This window comes from Hemitrygon akajei, chromosome 8, assembly GCF_048418815.1.
Source record: "Hemitrygon akajei chromosome 8, sHemAka1.3, whole genome shotgun sequence".
NCBI classification, from domain to species: Eukaryota; Metazoa; Chordata; class Chondrichthyes; order Myliobatiformes; family Dasyatidae; genus Hemitrygon; species Hemitrygon akajei.
In genome coordinates, this window is record NC_133131.1 from 34,408,104 (window position 1) to 34,430,147 (window position 22,044).

Below are 22,044 nucleotides of genomic sequence, written 5' to 3' on the forward strand. Positions count from 1 at the left end.
TCCAATTGCACAAGGAGCTATTATGGCTAATGTACTGGAGCTTATTGATTAGTTTTGAGGGGATGATAATATTAAATGCTGAGCTCTAGTTGATAGAGCCTCCTTATGTATCTATGTTTGCTGTCCAGATGTTCAGGCTTGAGTGAAGAGCCAATGAGATAGCATTGCAGTGGACCTGTTGCTCCAGTAGGCAAATTGGAGCGGATTCAAGTTGCTTCCCTGACAGGAGTTATGTTTCATCACCAACCTCTCTCAAAACACTTCATCACTGTGGGTGTAAGTGTTACTGGACGATAGTCATTGAGGCAGATCACCATGTTTTTAGGCACCGGTATAATTGAAGCCTGCTTGAAGCAGGTGTTTACCTCAGACTGTCAAACTAAAAGGTTAAAGAGCTCAGTGAACAGTCCAGACATTTGTTCAGCACAGGTCCTTAGTATCTTCTCAAGTAACATGCAAGTGGTGCCATTTCTGGGCAGCTAGCAATAGCTTTTAGGCACCAGCAGACATGGATTCAGGGCTTACTCTCAAGGCCCTTTTCAGCAGGTGCACATTGTGGTCACTGCAGACTACTCAGGCTTATGTGTTTCCTGTTTATATTTCTGCACCAGCAAACACATATCCTTTAACTGCAAATTTGGCACAACAGCATCAACATCTTTGACCGATGAACTGAATTATAATATTGTTCAACAGTAGTTTCCTAGGCCTTTCAATAGAGCGTGTTCCCTGGGATTTCCTTGGCACTCTGTTTCCCATTTTAAGTATACTTTCTAGAGAGCACTAAATGCCAGCTTTGGAAGAATTTGAGATGTTGGAATTACCTCTCATTAGAAATGTGTTTATTTAAGGTGGAAAATAATGTTGGACTGTTTGAGGGTTTATTATCTTCCACAAATGCTTCACACACATTACAGAAAAAGATCCTGCTCATTAAATAAAAATTCCTTGATATAGCAGCTCAGTAGAATTGCAGATTTCCATCTACTCATCTACAAGTTGCTGTGCCATAGGCATACTTCACATTGAGGTTTTGTTGAAGAATGGAGCTCTGTCTAGTAAGAAATGTGCATGACAGTGTTCAAAAACATTCTTAGCAAGATTTCTGGTTAGAAAGCAGGCAAGAAGTCAAGTTAAAAAAACAATACATTACTTGTGCTGTAATATTCTATGTTTTGTTCAATATTTTTGGTGCTGCTGCCAGACCTTCTCCATGTGTACCCTGACCTACAATTACAGAGCCATATAGAAGTACAGGACAGAAACAAGCCATTCAGTCCATCTAGTCCATGCTGAAACTGCCCCCATGACCTTCTTAATATCAAAATCTTAATGGGTAGTCCCAGCATACAATCTGAAGAAGCAAGAGAAATTCAAAATAGTTTATTGTAATTCTTCAGTACACAAGCATAAAGGAGAACAAAGTGATGAGGGGTGTGAATTATTAAGTAATTTTATTATCCATTCCCCTCATGGCTGGAATTGGTGTTTCTGTGATAACAACCAACAAGGTCACTGATCAAAATAGGTTTCACACAAAGGAAAAACAAAATTTAAATTATATTCATCTGAAGCCCATCTAGACATTTCATGTTAGGAAAAGAACAAGTCTCTATCCTTGCAAAATGGCCAATAAATGTGAAGACAAAATTGGTTATGTCTCAAGAACAGAGCTAACAGTAAAGTAAGGAATCAGTTAAAATCTTTTAGGAAATAATGTGATTAGTATCTGGAATGATCCTCTGATACAGAAGTGATTCAAAGTACTCTGAAATCATTCGAGAGAAATAAGTGCCATTATATCAAGAACTCTGTTGAATAATTAATTGAAGAGGCTCAATAGCTTCCTTCAACTCTCACTTTCATGATGTTTTTCTGGCAGGTGTGTAAGAATAGTTGCTAAGACACCAAATAAGGCAAAGGTGAAACTTCACTTGGCGCCTTGAGAACTGGATTCCACATTCCATTTGCAGGGCTACTAATGTGAACTTAAATCTCACATTTTGTTTTGTTTTTCCAAAATGGTTAAATACAGAGATGAATGGGCAAACTAGCACAGCATACCTGTCTGCATTCACTATTAACTTAATGAACTGTGATGCAGTCCTGGGTTACTTATCCATCTGAGAAGATAACTATACATGACAGTCAAAGCAAAGCAGAATGTACAGTACATCTCTCATGGGTATTCTGTAAACAGAAAGATTCTATATTTAACTTTTCCTCCCCAACAGACAAAAATCTATTAATTTAAAATTAAAAACAAGATAATTTACCTTGACCAGAAAATGTAGTAAAAATGTAACATTCTAGAGTCAGTCTTGCAATTAGTGAACTAAAGTCAAACAGAATCTCTTTTCAATTATTGACTTTAGAAAAGTGCCATAATTCCAAATATACTCTCTACGATTTGCAAATTAATTAGGAATGAAGTGTGTGTGTGTGTGTGTGTGTATATATATATATATATATATATATATACATACACACACACACAAATAAACAGGGCTTTGTAGAGGAAAATGGAGAATAAAAAAAGTCATGCAGAGATTATTGGGTTTCCAAGCACACTACAAAAAAGCATTATACTCCCACTGAACCTAGCTTTCCCTAAAGGTATCACCAATCTCAAAGTGGGAACCACTCTGCCCTGGATATACAACATGGAAATGTGGGGAATCCAAAAACATAAACATGGGTTTGTGTTTTAAACAGCAACCAATATAAAGTTCCCCTAGCTTCTATAGTTCCACTGCTAAGCAGTGTATTGTGAGGCCAGTGGCTGGTCTAGGAAGTGAGCTCTGGCTCTGAATGATACAACAGAAATAGCACTCAACAACTGTATCACTTTTCCAATGAGCAAGTCAGAAACAAAATAGCAAAATAACATGGATAAGGTTAAATTTATAATAATGCAAACACTCAAGAATTTCATGTTTTCCTATAAATACATTTTTATAAGTACAATTTGTTTTTTTAAATTAAATTTGCTATTCCAGTTCTGCAGTAATTTCTTGAAAGCTTGTGACAAACCATTTGGCTTTCTCCTTTACTTCTTGCCGAACAACATTCCCACCAAATCCAATAAATGCATCCTAGGACAGGAAGCCAAAAGTCTATTAGGCATTTCTGAAAATAGGTTTTCAGAACATTAAAGAGAATCTAAATTAAAGACGGTGCTAATTAAGGCCAATTCTATTATTAGATGATGTACGTATATAATGAAAAGCTTAAATTAGAATTTGTACTTTGAAGTTACTCTTTTGATATGACAGTTTCAGTGTGTGTACATACTGCGGGTGGGCAAGCCTCCAAGTCTGTGATTCCATCCCCAATCATCACAACTTTCTTAAAGCCTCTTTCTTTCTTCAGGAGACTTATGACCCGCCCTTTCCCACCAGATTCTGCTGTTGGTTGTGTTTCGTCAAAACCAGCATAATCACCTGCAATAAAATACAACTGTTAGGTCACCTCTGAAACTTGCTAAAAATGGAGAGTTGTCCTCCACAAAATAAATCTGGAGGAGTGAAAAAAAAGAAAGGCACAAATTCCAAATAACAATACGTTTCATTACCAACCCTGAGCTTACCTGCACACCACTTGAACATCACCGCAGCATCTACAAAATTCTTTTCAGGTACAAGGTGTCTGATTGACAAAGGAATTTGTTTTGAGGTCTTTTATTTAATTTTGTGATCCTACCCGCACATCAAGCTCTGGCCAAAGGCAACAAATTGCTCATTTGGGACAACCCAGATGCAAAAGATAGCTAAATTCTGAAATGCAGATGAATATCACTGAACTACTATCAGCACTCTACAGTACATTGCCCTTATGATGAAGTATGATTTATTAAAGTAGGCTTTAATATTCCAAGGTTTCAAAGTGAAGCAAGACATGCTGTATGTGGAAGACAGAGGTAACCTAAATGGTGAAAGGACAACAAGATCATCTTGGGCCAGCCAGCTACCTACCTCCCACATCTACATATAACCACAGGTCAGTTTCAGCACAGTTGTCTTCCTGTCCATTCAAGTAATGCAGTGAAAGGGAAAAGAAGAAAGTTGACAATAAATAGCAAACATCCAGTAAGGAACCAAAGGATAAGATTCCTGTGTTACTTTAATAATGAAATCTAACCTATGTACATTTTCAATACAAATTACATTGCTGTTCGATAAGTGAATAAGTAATCTAAGTGATTTAAATCCTAGTGTTCTAAATTGCTTCCAGTAAAAATTACTAAATAAAATATTAGGTAGCTTTATGACCCCTTTCATTATATTACCATCAGTAAATCTTCCTTCTGCTAGAAGGCACTGCCTCAACTTCTCACTACTATTACTTAAGTGACCATGATGAGCCTTGACACATTATCCACTTGTGGAATGCCTTACTACTATGCTCAATGCCATCTCTGTCTTCCATCCACACTTCTACTGGAACACTGGCTAATTTCTCATCTCCCACACCCAAGGGTGAAATGTCCCACTGGGCAGAGACTGAAGATTATATCTCGGATACTTTTGGTCTGCAAGTGAGACAAGGCAACAAGCGTCAGTGAGACACAATAAAGAGAAATGTTACATGAACATTTAAGTCAAAATACACTTGGATGCAGATTCTATTCTCAACATGTTTTCATCCCACTTATTGTACATAAAACAGTCAAAAGCCGAAACATCTTTTGGCCAATTGTCCACAGAGGCCTTGGAATTTGGATCTTAATTTGAGCAAAGATACAGGGTTTACTGAGAAATACAAGGGTGGGGATTGTTGGCAAGCAATTGACTAGGTAACTCAAAACTATAATTTCTATTCGGCCCAAAACTCTCCCACCTTTGGAACCTTCCACCTTATCAAAATCGTTCTTTGTTCAAACAGCCTTTTTTTTTTACACTCAAACTTGTTTTTAATCTACAATTTCTATAGGCCCATTCTGATGAAAGTCATCAATCTGAAACATTACCTTTCTCTCCAGAAATGCTGATTAAGCCGCTGAGTATTTCTAGCGCTCCCTCACTGTCCCTTTCTAAGCCATCTACAGTCAGTAAATTTCAGAAACCAGTATCAGACTTGTCAGGTTTAAGATGTCCAAGTAACTCAGACCCACAGAGAATCTACTTCCCTACCTTGAGCATTTCCCCCCACATTAGCCATTTCAGTTTCCTTTAGATTTAAGTCTATCACATGCCAAAGAGTGGCCCATATTTACAATGAAGTGATGAACTCCACTACAATCATTTTACATTGTGATATTAAAAACAGCACAGAATCCTTTATCCCATTAATCTGGACAGGAACTGAATGGGATTTCCAACCTTTGTAATATCTGCAATCCCATTTGCTTTTTCTTACAAATGTCCCCAACTACTCCTATCTTTCCCTCAAAAATAAGGCTTATATAATACTATGCGCCTGAGATGCTAATGTAAGTTTATCATTGCACCTTTCCGCGTATATACTTCTGTAGATGACAGCAGGTAGACTTCGATTTTGACATTCCCAATATGATCAGTAGTTCATTTGCTTTGGTTGAATCCTACTAAGTAATCATTTCTGGTCCAAAGTTATTTATCAGTAATTATAAATCTAACCATTCATGTGAAACTTCAGCTTGTTTGCATAGACATTGGTTAAGGGAATATTGATCCTTGCTGCTATGCTGTCCACAATGGAATGGAATCCACCAGATATCAAGAAGACTTGCACATTCCGCTGCTGAAGCCGATCAACTAGGTTCCTAAAAATACAAGTTTAAAAAGCCATTATACTTCATCAGATCAGGGCTAATCTGCAAAATTTACTGATACAATTACAACATTGAATTTCTTATCAAAAGTTGGTTTGTTCTTCTCTTCTGCACCCAGCTCCTTTGGATAATTTTCTTCAATCTTTGCAAGTGCAAAATTACCGAACCATCCTATAACATTCCATCAAGTTCAGCCCAGTCTTTCTTCAGGTAAATGGTGTAAAGCACAACCAATATTGGGTTGCTACATCCCATATACCCCATTTGAAGAGTTTTAAAAATAGTATTAACCTAATTTTTGATCACCATTACAAAATATAGACCCTGAAGTTTATTATTCTAAATACACACACATGAATATTAATGTTAGAGAGAGCCCCACTCTTCAAGAATTATACATGGCATATCCCCTCTAGGGAAGAAGATACAATAGAAATACAGCAATTAAATTTATATTTTCTTACTCCTCTTACAAAAAAATTTCTTCTTTCTCATCACAATGCTGCCACATCCTTACAAACAGTCCTGCAGTTTCACACTTTTTATACTATTAAGAGCACCTACAATAACTTACGTCATGCCATCAGTTAAGCAAAGTGGTTGATCATTTATTAGTTTGTTCACTTGATCTCGTGACGGTTGGATTATAGCTAGACGCTCTGTTAAGGCCTTCTTAAATGGGATACTTCCACCCATTGCATTGTGGGTCCTGTAATGAATTTAAAGAATCGCTCCATTAACTAGAGAAAATGGACTCATGCACAAGTGAAGATGACGTAGACTACATCACAACATGGTACCCTGTTTAAATAGGACACTGGGGATATGTGTCCACCATAAACCAGCAGAGCTGATTATCCATGACATTCTGTAACTTCATGGTATCAACTTGTTACTTTTCAAACAGCAAGTTAAGAACGTTACTTTGGTTCACTGCAATTTGTAACAAAAAATGCAAAGGATCTCTCAGAGCAAGGCACCTATATTGTATCTGAATACAAACACCCATAAGAACTTTACAACTAACAAAATGCACCACTCTCTAGAATGGTTCCCAACCCTTTTTTTAAAAAATAAATGCCAAGGAGCCTTACCACAGGTTGGGAACCCCTGCTCTAGACCCATCATCTTCTATCAATAATGGTGTGCACCCTCAAAAGCTTCCAAATCCTTTTTTTAAAAATGGATGAACTAACAAAAGTTTTACACAGCTGCAAAACGACTTTCCTACACAACATCCCAATCGATGTAGGAACGAATGCTGTACACATTCTTTACCATCATATCTCTGTGTTGCTACTTTCAGGGAGATCTGGGCTCTCACTACAAGGTCCTCCTGTACATCAATACTCCCATGGGTCCTGTCATTTAATGCATATTTTCTCTTACATTTGATCTCCCAAAGAGCTCTGCACATTTGCCCCAACATAGTTCAATACGTCTTTTCTCAGTCCACGTTCAGTTCTTTGGATTTGGTGATGTTAAGCGTGAGGTGGTTGTTATGACAACCAACCACCAATTCTTGTGCCATTTGCAAGCTTACTAATCACCTCGTCTATACAAGTTTTCATTTGAGAATATCACTGAGACCCCAGTGTTGATCCTTTCAGGACTACAGCTTGGTGTTCAACACCATCATCTCCTCAGTATTAATCACCAAGCCTTTAAAGGTGGACCTCCATACTACCCTCTGCAAAAGGATCTTTGACCTCCTTATTGGGAGTCAGTGCAGATTGGTCACAACCTCTCCTTTTCACTGACAATCACTGACTTCAGAGATGCATGCTTAGCCCACTGCTCTACATTCATGACTGTGGCCAAGTCCACTTCGAAAGCCATCTACAAGTGCACAACGACACCATCGTTGTTGGTAAAATCTCAGATGGCTACGAGGTGGTACACAGGAGTGAGACAGATCAGCTAGTTAAGTGGTGTTGCAACAGCAACCTTACGCTCATCAGCAAGACGAAGGAATTGATTATTGACTTCAAGAAGGGTAAGTCAGTAGAATACCTCATTGAGGAGTCAGCAGTGGAAAGGGTGAGCAGCTTCCAACATATCTAAGGATTTATCCTAGGTACAATACACTGATGCAATCACGAAGAAGGCATGTCAGTGGCTCCACTTCTTTGGAGTTTGATGAGATCTGCTATATCACGAAAGATTCTTGCAAATTTCTATAGACACAAAATGCTGGAAGAACTCAGCAGGCCAGGCAGCACTATGGAAAAAATGTACAGTCCTGCTGAAGGGGTTCAGCTCGAAATGTCGACTGTACGTTTCTCCCCCATACAAGTCGCCTGGCCTGCTGAGTTCCTCCAGCAATTTGTGTGTATAGCTTGGATTTGCAGCATCTGCAAATTTTCTCGTTTGAAATTTCTATAGACTTACAGTGCACTGCATTCTGACTAGGTGCATCACAGCCTGGTATAGAGGCTTTAATGCACATGATTGAAAGAGGCTGCAGAGGGTTGTAGATTCAGCAAGCTACATCACAGGTAGAAACCTCCCTCACTTCAAGGGAACCTTCAAGAGGCAGTGCCTCAAAAAGGTGGCATTCATCAGTAAGGACCCTCACTATACAGGACATGACGTCGTTTCATTCTTAGCACTGAGGAGGGGTTACATGAGCCCGACGATCCACACTCAATGATTAAGAAACTGCTTCTTCCCCACCACCATAAGATTTCTGAATAGTCTGTGAATCCATTTATATTGTAATATTAACACCATCTTACAAATATCAAATCTGGCCAATTATTACAATGCGAGATGACTCTCAAATAAGTTACAGTGATATAGAACATTAGAGCACAGGAATAGGTCCCGAGTCAAACTAATTAAAAGCCTATCTAAACAAATTCTTTCTGCCTGCACAATGTCCATTTCCCTCCATTCTCTGTACACAGGTGTCCATCTAAAAAGCCTCTTAAATGCTTTGACTACATATGCCTCCACTGCTACCCCAGGCACCCTGCACTCTGTGCAAACAAAAAACTTGCCCTGAACTTTCCCCTCTCACCTTAATGCCTCAGGTGGTATTCACCAATAACCTGCTTGTTACGAGAACTACTTAACTTCAGGCCCAATTACAACTTTTGTCCAAACAAAAATCCAGAAATGGCAGAAGAATGAATCGTTAAGAGAGTGAACACAAGGATGTGGTGGTAGTTTAGTTAATTACTATAGGTGGAGGACAGGAAAATCCAAGATGGTTGATGGAGTGAGCTATAAGGAAATGAGAGAAAGAATGGGATTGAGCAGGACAGGCAGCATCTATGTGAAGGAGTACAGTCGACATTTCAGGCCGAGACCCTTCCTCAGGAAGACCCAAAAGATTGAATTTACTCCTTTCCATAGATGCTGCCTGGCCTGCTGACTTCCTGCAGCATTTTGTGTTGGATTTTGCTTGGATTTCCAGCATCTGCACATTATCTCTTTGTTTGTGAAAGAATGGGATTACTGTGAGAGCCAGCAGACTCAAGGTGCAAGATAGCCTCCCTCCAGGCCATGAGAAAAATATTAAAATAATAAAGATATAAAATACCAGGCAGTCAAATGGGAGTCATTTTCAGTGTGTAGCCTTACCCACAACACCTCAGATCATAAACCACTTCACAGCTTCCTGCAGCAAATCCTAGACAACATTCTGGCATAGAATGATAAATGGAAGACTATATCTCTGTCAGACTGGTGCCAAGCAATGACAGTCTTCAAGAGGAGGTCTAAACCATCTTTAGTGACACACCATCAATATTAACCAGGAATTTGACTGGACTAATGAGAGACTAAAACATCTCTTGGTTACAGAACTGTTTGACCACCTACAAAGAATACTCTCCACTTCCTAGCTGAGTGCAGCTCCAACAAAACCTCTAGTATGATATGACTTGAGTAAGGGCATTTAATTGGCAATATAATGCCAATCTTAAATAATCCCCTTCTCCCACACCAAAGCACGTAGGTGCGGTCCGTCCCATCTTAAAAAAACATACTGTAGCAATCCACCAAGTTTCTTCCAAGCCACTAATCTCCACTAATTAGGAGGACAAAAACAACAGAAACAAAGGTCCACTGATAACATTGTTTCTTCCATCATCATGTGATCAAAATCCAGGAATTGTCTATGTTATTAACGTGAGAGTACATGGGTAAATGGCAATAGAACAAGTGTGAAATGAAGAGAAGCATTCTAAGCACAGCAAATTGTTAATGTCTACCAGAAAGCACATTGAATAGCAACTTACAAAGAAGAACTTGGGATGAATTTGGAAGTGAAAACAGATATTGCAGGTAATTCATAAAAAGTTGGGCAAGAGTGAAGCGAAACAAAAGCTCTTTCAGAGGCAAGATGGCTGAATGGAACTTCTCTATGATGTGATTCTGTATTTCTTCCCCTCCCTCCCTCCTTCCAATGTCCTCACTATCATACAGGTTTGTATTCAATAGAATTGGTCCATTTCACCTACAGAGCATTTCAAGTACGGTACTTAATTCCACTAAAAACATCTGGATATCTTTAATGTTAATTTCATACCCATACAAGAATAATACTTTGTGGTGTACATTTAGGATGACATGTACAATCACAGACTGTGTTATGCTTGTTGTGATTGTCAACAAAAGCCACTGGAGAGGCACACAGCTGGTAGTATAAAAGTCATTATTCAGCACACACAAGCTGGCAGCATTTGGAGACATCCTGGAAAGAGGCTCCTTCACCCAACAATGCATCACATTTTTATTGCTAAAGATCAAAGGTAACAACAGAACAGCTTCTGTAGCTGCAGTGCATTCATAATGCTTCCCTTGAGTTGCATATAATTTTCAAAACCTAGATCTTCACTCCAACACTCCAGACACCCTATATTGAACAATGTCTCTGAGCTGCATTCATGCATATGCAGACATCTCTCAGGTTAACAGGGTGTTTCTTGGTCAATTGTGTGTTTCCTGGTTTGCAATCGAGCCCAGTCTGTAGCTCCAAGAAAACCATTGTTCGGAGCTGCATTTTAAATTCAATATACAATCCACATTCAGACCCGAAGACTGGTTGCTGTCGAAATTAATATTTGCTTTCTTTTTACAATATTTTTATTCAGAAGAAAAAACAAGATTTACAGAGTGCAACACATAGATACATCTCAACATAACTTGTGTACATTCATATATTGTAATAAAATTGATAAAAATGTTATAACATATCACATAAAGGTACACCACTCTGTAATCAAAAATTTAAAGATAGGTCATACATCATAAAAGAAATTTTTTAATATAAAAAGTCAGCCCCCTACCAACTACCAAAGAAAAAAGCTGATGGATGATAATAGATAATTAGAAAAAAACATTCGCTTGAGAAGAGAAGATAGAAATATACATAAAAGTCTGTGCACGGTTAAACTTTATAAATTGGAAAAGTAATTTAGGAAAGGTCCCCAGACATCATAAAAAGATTGTTTTGAATTTAAGACTGAGCAGCGGATCTTCTCTAAATTAAATAGGAAATAATATCACGTAGCCATTGAAGATGTGTAGGAGGGGTAGACTCCTTCCACTTAAGCAAGATTGCTCTTCTTGCTAAAAGAGAGGTAAAAACTAAAACCTGTAGGTTAGGAGTATTTAAAGTTATATCTTCATTTGCAATAATACCAAACAAGGCAGTAAGGGGATTAGGGTCAAATTGGACCCTAAAAAGTTGTGAGAAGGTATGGAATACTTCCCGCCAAAACTTTTCAATTTTAGGGCAAAACCAAAGCATATGAATTAAAGAGGCATCAGCTGAGTTGCATTTATTACAAAGTGGAGAAACATTTGGATAAAAACTGGACAGCTTCTGTTTAGAAATGTAAGCTCTATGAACCACTTTAAATTGCAGAAGAGAATGTCGGGCACAGAAAGATGATTTATTAACCCGTTTAAGAATTTTATTCCATCTTTCATCAGAAATCTGACAATTTAGGTCATCCTCCCAAGCTTTTTTTATTTTATCTAAAAAGTCTTGTCTAGAATCAATCAACAAGTTATAGATACCGGTAATAGAACCATTAACAAAAGGTTTTAAATTTAAAAGATCACCCAGTAAATTTTTATCAGGACCTATAGGAAAAGTAGTTAATTGGGAACGTAAGAAATCTCTAATTTGAAGGTATCTGTAAAATTGTGTTTTCGGCAGTGCAAATTTAGTTGACGATTGGTCAAATGAAGCAAGAGATCCTGAGATAAACAGGTCCCAAAAACACTTAATACCTAATTCATCCCAATCCTTAAAAACTTTGTCAGTCATGGAAGGGATAAAAAAAATAATTAAGGAGAATGGGAGATGATAATGAAAAATTCACTAAACCAAAAAATTTTCTAAATTGAGACCAGATCCTTAAACTTTGCTTAACAATGATGTTATCTGTTGTTTTATTTGCTGAAAAAGAAGAGTATGATCCAAGAAAAGAGACAATAGAGGAATTTTTTTTACAGAATTAACTTCTAAGGAGACCCATGATGGGCAATCTTTACAATAAATATAATAGGACCAAAAAGTAACATTCCTTATATTGGCAGCCCGATAGTAAAACCTAAAATTGGGTAAGGCTAATCCACCCATCTCTTTATTTCTTTGTAGGTAAACTTTACTTAAACGAGCTTGTTTATTATTCCAAATATAAGATGTTAAAATTGAATCCAAAGAATCAAAGTAGGTCTTAGGAATAAAAATAGGTAAAGCCTGAAAAAGATATAAAAATTTAGGAAGAATCTTCATTTTAATCGAATTAATTCGGCCAATTAGGGATAAAGAAAGAGGAGACCATTTAGAAAGCATCTTTTTCACATAATTCAATAAGGGGTTTAAGTTTTCTTTAAATAAATCCTTGAAGTTTTTAGTAATTGTTACACCTAGATATGTAAATTGACTTGTAACAACTTGGAACGGAAATTTGGCATTTGACGATGTTAGGTCATTTAAAGGAAATAGCTCACTTTTATGTAAGTTCAGCTTATATCCTGAAAAAAAAACTAAACTGGGAAATTAAAGAAAGAACCGAAGGTAAAGAAGTTTCAGTGTTAGAGATAAAAAGTAAAATATCATCAGCGTATAACGAAATTTTATGAGCCATACCTTCCCTTAGTATACCAGAAATGTCCTTAGATTCTCGAAATGCTTTTGCTAAGGGTTCTATAGCTAAAGCAAAAAGTAAAGGACTAAGAGGACAACCTTGTCGAGTTCCCCGCTGTAATTTAAAGGGCTTAGAAATTAATAAATCCTGTCCGGTCATGTGATATAATAGATGGTAAAATATTTTCAAGTCTTCGAGCTACGATTTTGGATAAAATTTTTGCATCAACATTTAATAAAGAAATCGGTCTGTATGAAGAACATTCAGCTGGACTTTTTTTTAAGAATAAGAGAAATAAAAGCTTCATTAAAAGATTGAGGGAGTTTACCTGATTTAAAGGACTCTGATAAAACAGGATAAATAAGGTGTAAGTAACGTGGTGAAAGTTTTATAAAACTCCCCAGGAAAGCCATCAGGTCCTGGGGTCTTACCAGAGTGTAAAGCACGTATAGCCTCAGCCACTTCTTCATTGGAAATAGGCTGATCTAACTGTATTAGGCTATCAGCAGACAATGTAGGAATGATGATATTACTGAAAAAAGCATTCATATAGGTATCATCTGAAGAAGAATCAGATTGATACAACTTAAAGTAAAAGTCTTTAAATACGTTGTTAATTTCAGAATGGTTGGATATCTTAGTACCATTATCTTTAAAAATTTCTGTGATTTGACGATTAACTTTAAAAGATTTTAAGCGATTGGCTAATAAACTACCTGTTCTATCCCCGTGAATGTAAAATTGAGTTTTATCTCTCAACAGCTGTTGTTCAATTGGGTAAGTCAGCAGTAGATTATACTTGGATTGGATTTCAATCCGCTTATTATATATACTTGGATCTGGAGATAGGGCATACTTTCGATCAAGATCTTAATATTGCTGCTAGGTCAGACCTTTCTTTGTCAGCTATTTTCTTTATATAGGTAGAGTAAGAGATAATTTCTCCACGAATATATGCTTTAAAAGTATCCCAGACTATAGTACCAGCAGTATCTCCTTTAGATTTTTCTTTAAAGAAAAAATATGGTTTTCCAAAAACTTTAGAAATTTTTTATCAGATAACAATAAGTTAAAACGCCAACTTCTACTTGATACAGAATAAACAGGTAATCTTAAAGCCAGAAGCACAGGTGCATGATCAGACAAAGCAATCTCCTTATAATTACAGGATCGTACCAGTGGAAGCAAGTTTCTATCTATAAAAAAGTAGTCAATCTGAGAGTACATATGATGAACCTGACAGAAATATGAATATTCCTTTTCTTGGGGGTGCAAAAAACGCCACACATCGAGAATACCACATTGAAATAGAAAAGATTTAAAAAGTAGGACTGATTTATTAGTGACAGGGGTTTTACTTGAGGAGTGGTCTAATATAGGGTCAAGCCAAAAATTAAAATCTCCACCCATCACTAAGGAATACTGATTCAAATCAGGCAGAAAAAAGACGTTCAAAGAACAAGGAGTCATCTGTATTTGGAGCGTACACATTTGCAAATACCATTAGTTTATTCTCAGGACTACCCGAAACAATAACAAAGCAGCCATTTGTATCAGAAATTACATTATGTTGAATAAAGGATACATTCTGATCAAACAGGATAGAGACGCCTCTCGATCTAGATTGAGAAGGTGAGTGAAAATGTATACTTTCCATCCTTTGAAAGAATGTGAAATATCATCTTTACGAATATAGGTTTCTTGAAGAAAGATTATACGAGTTTTAAGTTTCTGGATATAAGAGAAAATCTTATTTCATTTAACAGGGTTATTTAGACCTTTCACATTAAAACTGAGTATATTAATAAAAGAATCCATCAAGTATCCTTTAGTAATGTATAAAAGGTAATCACAGACATGTAGATAGCGAATAAATAAAACAGTAAAAACATCCAATCAACTTTCTGGAAGAACCCATTTCCCCCCTCCCTCCCCCCAAAGAGAGAAATAAGCCAAGGGAGGCTGAAGACTAAATCTAATGTTCCCAACCCAAAACTCCGGTGGCTCCAGAAAATATATATGCATAGCTGTGCTGAATAAACAATTGTAAATATATATATACGAAAACAAAATAGCCAAGTAAATAAGTTCGCTATTTACGAAAAAAAAACCCATGGGAAAATATAAGTATTAGTCTTGGTAAAAAGGAAAGACAATAAAATCAAATACTAGTAGAAACCAGTAAGAAAAACAACATATACTTTTGGGTGCAAAAAAAAGGAGTAAAGAAACAAATAGAAAATAATTAGAAGCGGTTTATACCCTCTGCTCCAAATTGTCTCACCTTACTGTGCCACCTGACCTCTGCGATTGGATTTACAGCTTCCTGACCAACAGAAGTCAGCAGGTAAGGATGGGACAGGTCACCTCGGATATTCGAATCACCAACACCGGTGCCCCCCAGGGGTGTGTCCTCTCTCCACTGCTGTTCTCCCTCTACACCAATGACTGCACCTCCTCCAACCCCTATGTGAAGCTTTTGAAGTTTGCAGATGACACTACCGTCATCGGACTCATCCAGAATAGTGATGAGTCTGCATATCAACAGCAGGTGGACCAACTGGCGCTCTGGTGCAGTTGGAACAATCTGGAGCTGAACACGCTCAAGACAAAGGAGATGATACTGGATTTCAGGAGACATCCCCCTGCTATGTCTCCCCTCACAGTCCTCAGCAGCCCTGTGTCCACCGTGGAGAACTTCAGGTTCCTGGGAACCACCATCTCTCAGGATCTGAAGTGGGAGCAGAACATCAGCTCCATCCTGAAGAAGGCCCAGCAGCGGATGTATTTCCTGCGGCTCTTGAGGAAATACAGTCTGCCTCAGGAATTGCTGCTGCAGTTCTACACTGCAGTCATTGAGTCTGTCCTGTGCCCCTCCATCATTGTGTGGTTTGGAGCCGCCACCAAGCAGGATAGAACCAGACTACAGCGCACAGTGAGGACTGCCGAGCGCATTATTGGAGCCACCCTGCCCTCTATTGTGGACCTGTACTCTTCCAGGTTGGAACATCATAAAGGACTCCTCCCATCCTGCGCACGGACTGTTTGATCTGCTTCCGTCTGGTAGGCGCTTCAGATCCCTCCAGACTAAGACTAATAGGCACTGGAGAAGTTTCTTCCCTACTGCGGTCACTTTGCTGAACAGTTAACTGCCGGTTAACTGTCGGCTAACTATTACTTGGATTGCACTACCTGTATGTATAATTTATATTTTCATTTATATTTATCATTATTATTGTTATGAGCAGAGAGACAACATCTGCTGGAAGTAAATTCCTTGTATGTGCATAGGTACTTGGTGATTAAAGTCTGATTCTGATTCTGATTCTGAGATAGCTTCCTACATGACTAATTTAAGGCATTCAAGGGAGGAAAAAAAACAAAATGACAAAATGGTAAAATAATCAAAAAACCAAAAACCAGCAATAAGAAATATAGAATATTGTATACTATTGAAAAACAGTAAAAGACTGAAAGGTATATACATAATCAAAAGATAGGAAAGATCAGAGTGAATTTAAAGTAAAGCAAAACACCATACAGTTTCATTCCTCAGTAATTACTACATGTACACCCTACGTAATTACTTTCAGTCGAATTACTGAAAGGAAGATAAAAATCAACATAACACTGAAAGAATATAACGTATTGTTTAAAAAGAGCTGCGAAAAAGTAACAGTAGAGGACCCGTATAAAGGCCAAAAACAGCAAAAGAGAAAATGGATGCGGTCTGCCTGCATATTTTGCATAGTTTGATAGATAACAAGGCGCCAATTACTTAATCAAACAAATAATTAAGACTTCGTAAACCAAGAAACCTTGTTATGAACAAAGTGCCAATTACTTGATTGAACACCTGAAATTAAAACATCTGGCATAAAGAGAAATATTCAAGGTTGAATTTGTAAAAATTTCTTAGCTTCTTCAGGCTTTGTAAACCAAGAAACCTTATTATCAGAAGTAGTAACTTTGAGTTTACACGGATCTCTGAGAGAAAGGCGACAGCCAAGCTTAAAAAGATCAGACATGACCTCTTTAAAAGCCTGTCTAGCTCTTAGAACTTCCGGTGGATAATCTTGAACGATCCGAAACTGTTGATCATGAAATTGTAATATGCGTTTCTTCCTTGATTCACGATGGATCTGTTCTTTAATCTGATAGTCATAAAAGCGAATGATAATAGAGTGAGATTTGGCAGGATCCCAATTAGGCGTGGCAACTCGGTGAACGTGCTCAAATTTTGGTAGTTCTGATAATATATCAGGGAATAAATCTTTCAACATTTGAGCGCACAAAAAAAAAAAATCGATAGGTTGATTACCCTCCAGTTTTTCAGGAAGCCCAAGAATTCTGATATTGCAGCTTCGGTTCCTGGTCTCCAAATCTGTAAGTTTCTTCAGTAATGCATCATCTTTTTTAAGTTGTTCCTTAGAAATTTTCTTGAAACCTTCGATATCCTTCTGCAACAGTGGCAGAGATTCTTCGTGTAGCTTAATACGAATTTCATGATCATTCACAGTCTGCTGTGAATTCCAAGTTTCCGATTAAGCATTTTCAGTTCAGATTTAACGAGGTCGAAGGAATTCTGTAACAAGTCAAACTTGGATTCCAAGTCATCCAGTTTATCTAATTTTTCAAATCTCTCTGACATTTGTTGAAACATTTCAGCCAAAGTCTCTAAAGTAACCTCTTTTTTTAGAGTGTTTTCTACTCATGGTGCTCTCACCGAGATAGGTTTAAACAGCAAAGTAAGCGAATAATTTCGGAGCATGTAGCTACTGCAACCTACTCCATTACAGCCACCGGAAGTCTCCCAATATTTGCTATATCCCAAAACACCCTAGAAACTTGTACACTGGAAACATTAAGGCTACGTCCACACTAGACCAGATAAATCCTTAACCGAAGCTTTTTCTCTTTGTTTTGACCCTCCATCCACACTGAAACGGCGTTTTCCTCCCCTGAAAATGGAGCTTTTCTAAAACGCCCTCCAGAGTGTGTAAATTTGAAAAATGCCGCTTGGGCAAGAGTATTGTGGATGGGGTAACCGGAGATTTCTAGAAACGCTGTCATGACGTGCTGGAACAGATGGCAGCATTTCATTGTTTTCCTGAATGTATCCCCCCCCACACAACCTAACAATTTCAGAACAGACAGCAACGAGACTGAAGCCAGAAGAGTTAGAAATGTACTCACCAAATAACTTACTGAATAAATAAGTATACTCATTTTGCCCAGTTTTCTGTCACTTGTATGAAGGTGGTTTACCTATTTATGCAAGTACTTCTCTGACAATAGATATGTAACAGCCTAATGTAACATTGTATGGAAATACAAGATACCGCTGATACAGACAGGTTTTATACATTTAACAAGGTGCTTTATTAATGCAACAGAGTTAGTCAGTTTTTCAATGTTCGTCAGCCAGGTCATACTGTCCGTGAACTCCCTGTCGGTTGCCCCCATACGCTCGAGTATTTGTTTTCTTTAGTTTTAAGTCTTCCTGCGTGAGAGCCGACAGCTGTCCGTTGTTTGGCAATTTCCTTTTAAGTTTTTCTAGTCTGTAACTGCACAAACACACACTTTCACCGCGAGATTCGACACCAAACATGTCGCTTGTTTTCTATAGATGTGTCCTGCGCATACCCAGTAGGAGGAGATTCGCCCAAATACCCGTTTTAATGTGGACGGAGGTATTTTCAAAAATGCTTGGTGTAGACACCTATCATTTTTACGCAAAACAGGCATTTTCAAAATTATCCGGTCTAGTGTGGATGTAATCTAAATCCACCAACAGATTAGATAATTGCCCTGGCTACATAATTAAGACATAGAAAGCACTTGGGTTGCCTCATCAATCCAGCAGAGAGCCAGGGTTTGATTGTGGTGTTAAATCTAAAACACTGGTCAAAAACGGTTATAGACTATAAAGGCAATATTATAACAGCACCCTTCATGGACAACAGACCATGTCAACTTACATTTCTGCCACAACATCCCCAACTCCACAAAACTTCGCCAGTTCATCAATTCCTTCTTCTTTTATTATGGTGCTGTCGACATCAAAACACACGGCATCTGCACTCCGGAGGATAGCTTTAGTTTCAACAGCTGTAGCCATTTTGCTTCACACATTCCTCTAGAAACAATAAAAAAACATAATCCTAGAGCACAAGGAAAAGCAGAAGGTAATTGGAAGGCAAGTGTCCAATATCACAGATGTACATACCTGAATTTTCAAAAAAAATGCTGGACGGACAGCCCAGCACATCTGTAGTTGTGAACTTCCCATGATTCAGGACATTTACAAGGACAGCTGTGTAAAAAGGGTCCATAGGATCACTGGGGACCCAAGTCATCTGAACCACAATCTACTCCAGCTGATACCATCCTGGAAGCGGTACCACAGCATAAAAGCCAGGACCAACAGACTCCGGGGCAGCTTCTTCCACCAGGCCATCAGACTGATGAATTCACGCTGCTTTGAGTGTATTTTACATTACATTGACTGTTTTATTTATTATAAATTACTGATTGCACATTGCCCATTTAGATGGAGACGTAACAAAAAGATTTTTACTCATGTAAGTGAGTCAATTCAATGTCATTTTAATAAGACTTATGGCACCCCACTCCTCGTTCCTCTGGCTGATCGTGGTGTACTGAGTATATGTTGTTCTAGTCTTCTGCTTGTCTCACTCCTCAGCACCGAAACAAACCTTCGGCCCCACCCCCTCACATAAGAACTCTGAATGATACAACGCAGATTTCTCTGGCGAAGGAACGTGTCAGGCAAAAAGAAACATTTCTTGTGGATTCTTCCGGCTTAGCTAAGTTTGCAGAGGCTCAGACTGACACCGACCCCATCCGAAGGGCAGCCATTGAAGTTGGATATCGTCAGTGGTCACAGGCAAGTCTTTACGGAAACGGAAGCATCCTGAAAGCCGGTCAATAATTATGGATCATTCACTTCGTCCTCTACCTGACTTACCTCACGTTCAGGATTAAAGTGAGTGAACAGTCCCTTATGCCTCACAAATTTAGACAGTGAGGGTAATGGCTACAAAAAGATTACATTTAGGGAAGATCGGATTTTAGAATTTGGCAAGTATACTTCATGGGGCTGGATCAAAGTGCGGAGGAACCAAAACTGGAATTAGAATCTAGAACAGTACTGCAGGGAAACAGGCCATTCGGCTCACAAAATTGCACCGAACATGATGCCGAATTAAACAAATTATGATTCTGCTCGCAATGATCCATTTCCCTCTACTTCAAGCATATTCATGTGTCTAACAGCCTCTTAAGCTCCACAATCCTATTTGTTTTCACCAACACTCCGGCAGCCTGTTCCAACACCCACCACTCTGTGCAAAAACCGTGTCCTGCACGTTTAAACTTTCCCCCTCTTCCTACCTTAGATGTGCAACTTCTAGAATTTGAGATTTCTACCCTGGGGAAAATGTCTATTTTCCCTATGCCTCAGAATGTTATAAAATTTTAATCAGGTTTCCCCTCAGTCTCCAACAAACACTCCGGAGAGGAAAAAAACCCTCTCCTCTCGTTACAGACCCTCTAATCCAAGCAGGAACCTAAGAACTCTTCGTTCACCAGAGGCTTTACGACCTTCCTGTAAAGAGGCGCTCAGAAAACTTTAAAAACTTTTTTTTAATGCAACAGGCGGAAGAGGGAATGAGGAATGAACAGTTTCTCCAAGATGGGGAAATGGTGAAGTAGCCTGGGTCCGGGCCTTCACGGAAATCTCATACTCCCACTGTCATTCGCAGCATCTCATGCTCAGTGAACACAGGAGGCCTGGTGCCAGCCAGATCCACGGGAAGCCGGCAACCAGTATTTGAAAGGCCGGGAGGGAATTTAAAAAACTACACGTTTAATTCCTGCCGCAAATCTGACTTCCACTTGTTTCGACGTGTAGCGCTACAATCTGGCATTTGATTGACACTTACCCCAGCAGCGCCGTTCAAACACCAAACATCACTTCCCCCCGAGTGCCCAAACACACGGTGAAACGTGATATTCCTTCCTCCAGATTTCGGATTAAACACGCAGGAGACAGTCACCGAAACCGGAGAAAATCGCCGCAACTTGCAACCAATGAAAGACTTGCTTCAGCGTGGCGCCCAGACGCAGATAATTAATTAAAAGGGCAATGTCTGTTTATTCCATATGTAATCGCTCATGGGCCCCAGCATCCATACAACAGCACATCTCAGAATCGGACCCTTCGATCTGGGACGCCTATTGGCCAGGTAAGCGAAATGCTGACAGATATCACATAATCTATGAAGGAGTTGATCCTTGCCTGACACATTACCAGTTTAAATTAATCCAATCTGCCCGCACATGATCCACATCCATCAATTCTCGATATGTTCATGTGCCGGTCTAAATGCATTTTAGGTACAGTACAACTGTCTCGTGTGCTTCCACCACCCTCTCCTAGCGGTGGCACCCAGAAACCTACCAGTTGTTAAACAAATTGGTTCCTCTGTCTTGAAATCTGAGAAAAATATGAAACCATACAGATTTGAAAACAAAACAACATATTGACAACCTTTTGATGGCCAATTCAACAGGATGTTAGATTTTATAACTCCGTGCCGGATCGACTTTACTTCGCTCCTGCCTTACTTCCAATGTGGTGTTGGACACAGAGGGGCTGAATCCCAGTTCACTGACATAGCGCAAGCTCTCGCCCAGCGGAAGTAGAAGCCTGCATACCCCAGGAAGGCCCTGACAGCTGGTGAGGTGGGAAGATCAACAAAGATCAAGGCTCAGGTCCAGTGTAGATTATATGACGTTTGTAGATCAAAACCAACACATCATGGTCTTCTCTGTCCATCTGTCTCTTGTACTCCCTCTTGGAATGTGACTAATGTCCCAGATGACTACTGCTCACTTTCCACTTCCAATAATTACTGCCTTGGCATCCTAGGTAGTGAGGAGAAATGGAGAGCTGGTAAACGGAAGAAATGACTGGGAGAAGGATAAAGGGAATGATGGTTGTGCCATAGGGCACAGAAGCAGGCCGTCAGCTCACCCTGTCCACGCCTAGGGCACATTCGTAACATGATTAAAGACCCATCCTCTCCTGGACACTGTCTGCACAATCTCCTGCCACCTGGTAGGAGATATAGAAACATCTTAGCTGAGACAGTT

The 22,044-nt window shown here is 38.8% G+C and overlaps 1 protein-coding gene across 1 annotated transcript; it reads right to left on the reverse strand.

Moving 5' to 3' along the window:
* Positions 1–1,368: 1,368 nt before the first annotated feature.
* psph (phosphoserine phosphatase) lies at positions 1,369–20,960 on the reverse strand. Its single transcript, XM_073053577.1, has 6 exons — positions 20,832–20,960; positions 18,846–19,001; positions 6,327–6,461; positions 5,598–5,743; positions 3,295–3,443; positions 1,369–3,095 (listed from the first exon to the last, which is right to left on the reverse strand). Exons 2-6 carry the CDS (start codon positions 18,983–18,985, stop codon positions 2,991–2,993), a joined length of 675 nt encoding a protein of 224 aa, XP_072909678.1. The 5' UTR covers positions 18,986–19,001; positions 20,832–20,960; the 3' UTR covers positions 1,369–2,990.
* Between the last annotated feature and the right edge of the window lie 1,084 nt (positions 20,961–22,044).

Bases quoted from the DNA above. Each gene is read 5' to 3' on its own strand.
- psph (XM_073053577.1), bottom strand. From the start codon at position 18,985: ATGGCTACAGCTGTTGAAACTAAAGCTATCCTCCGGAGTGCAGATGCC. The intron at 5,744-6,326 runs GTAAGTTATTGT...TTGTATTTTTAG, and splicing joins TGCTTAACTGATGGCATGAC to GAACCTAGTTGATCGGCTTC. The intron at 3,444-5,597 runs GTTAGATTTATA...ATTTTATTGCAG, and splicing joins GCTGAAGTTTCACATGAATG to GTGATTATGCTGGTTTTGAC.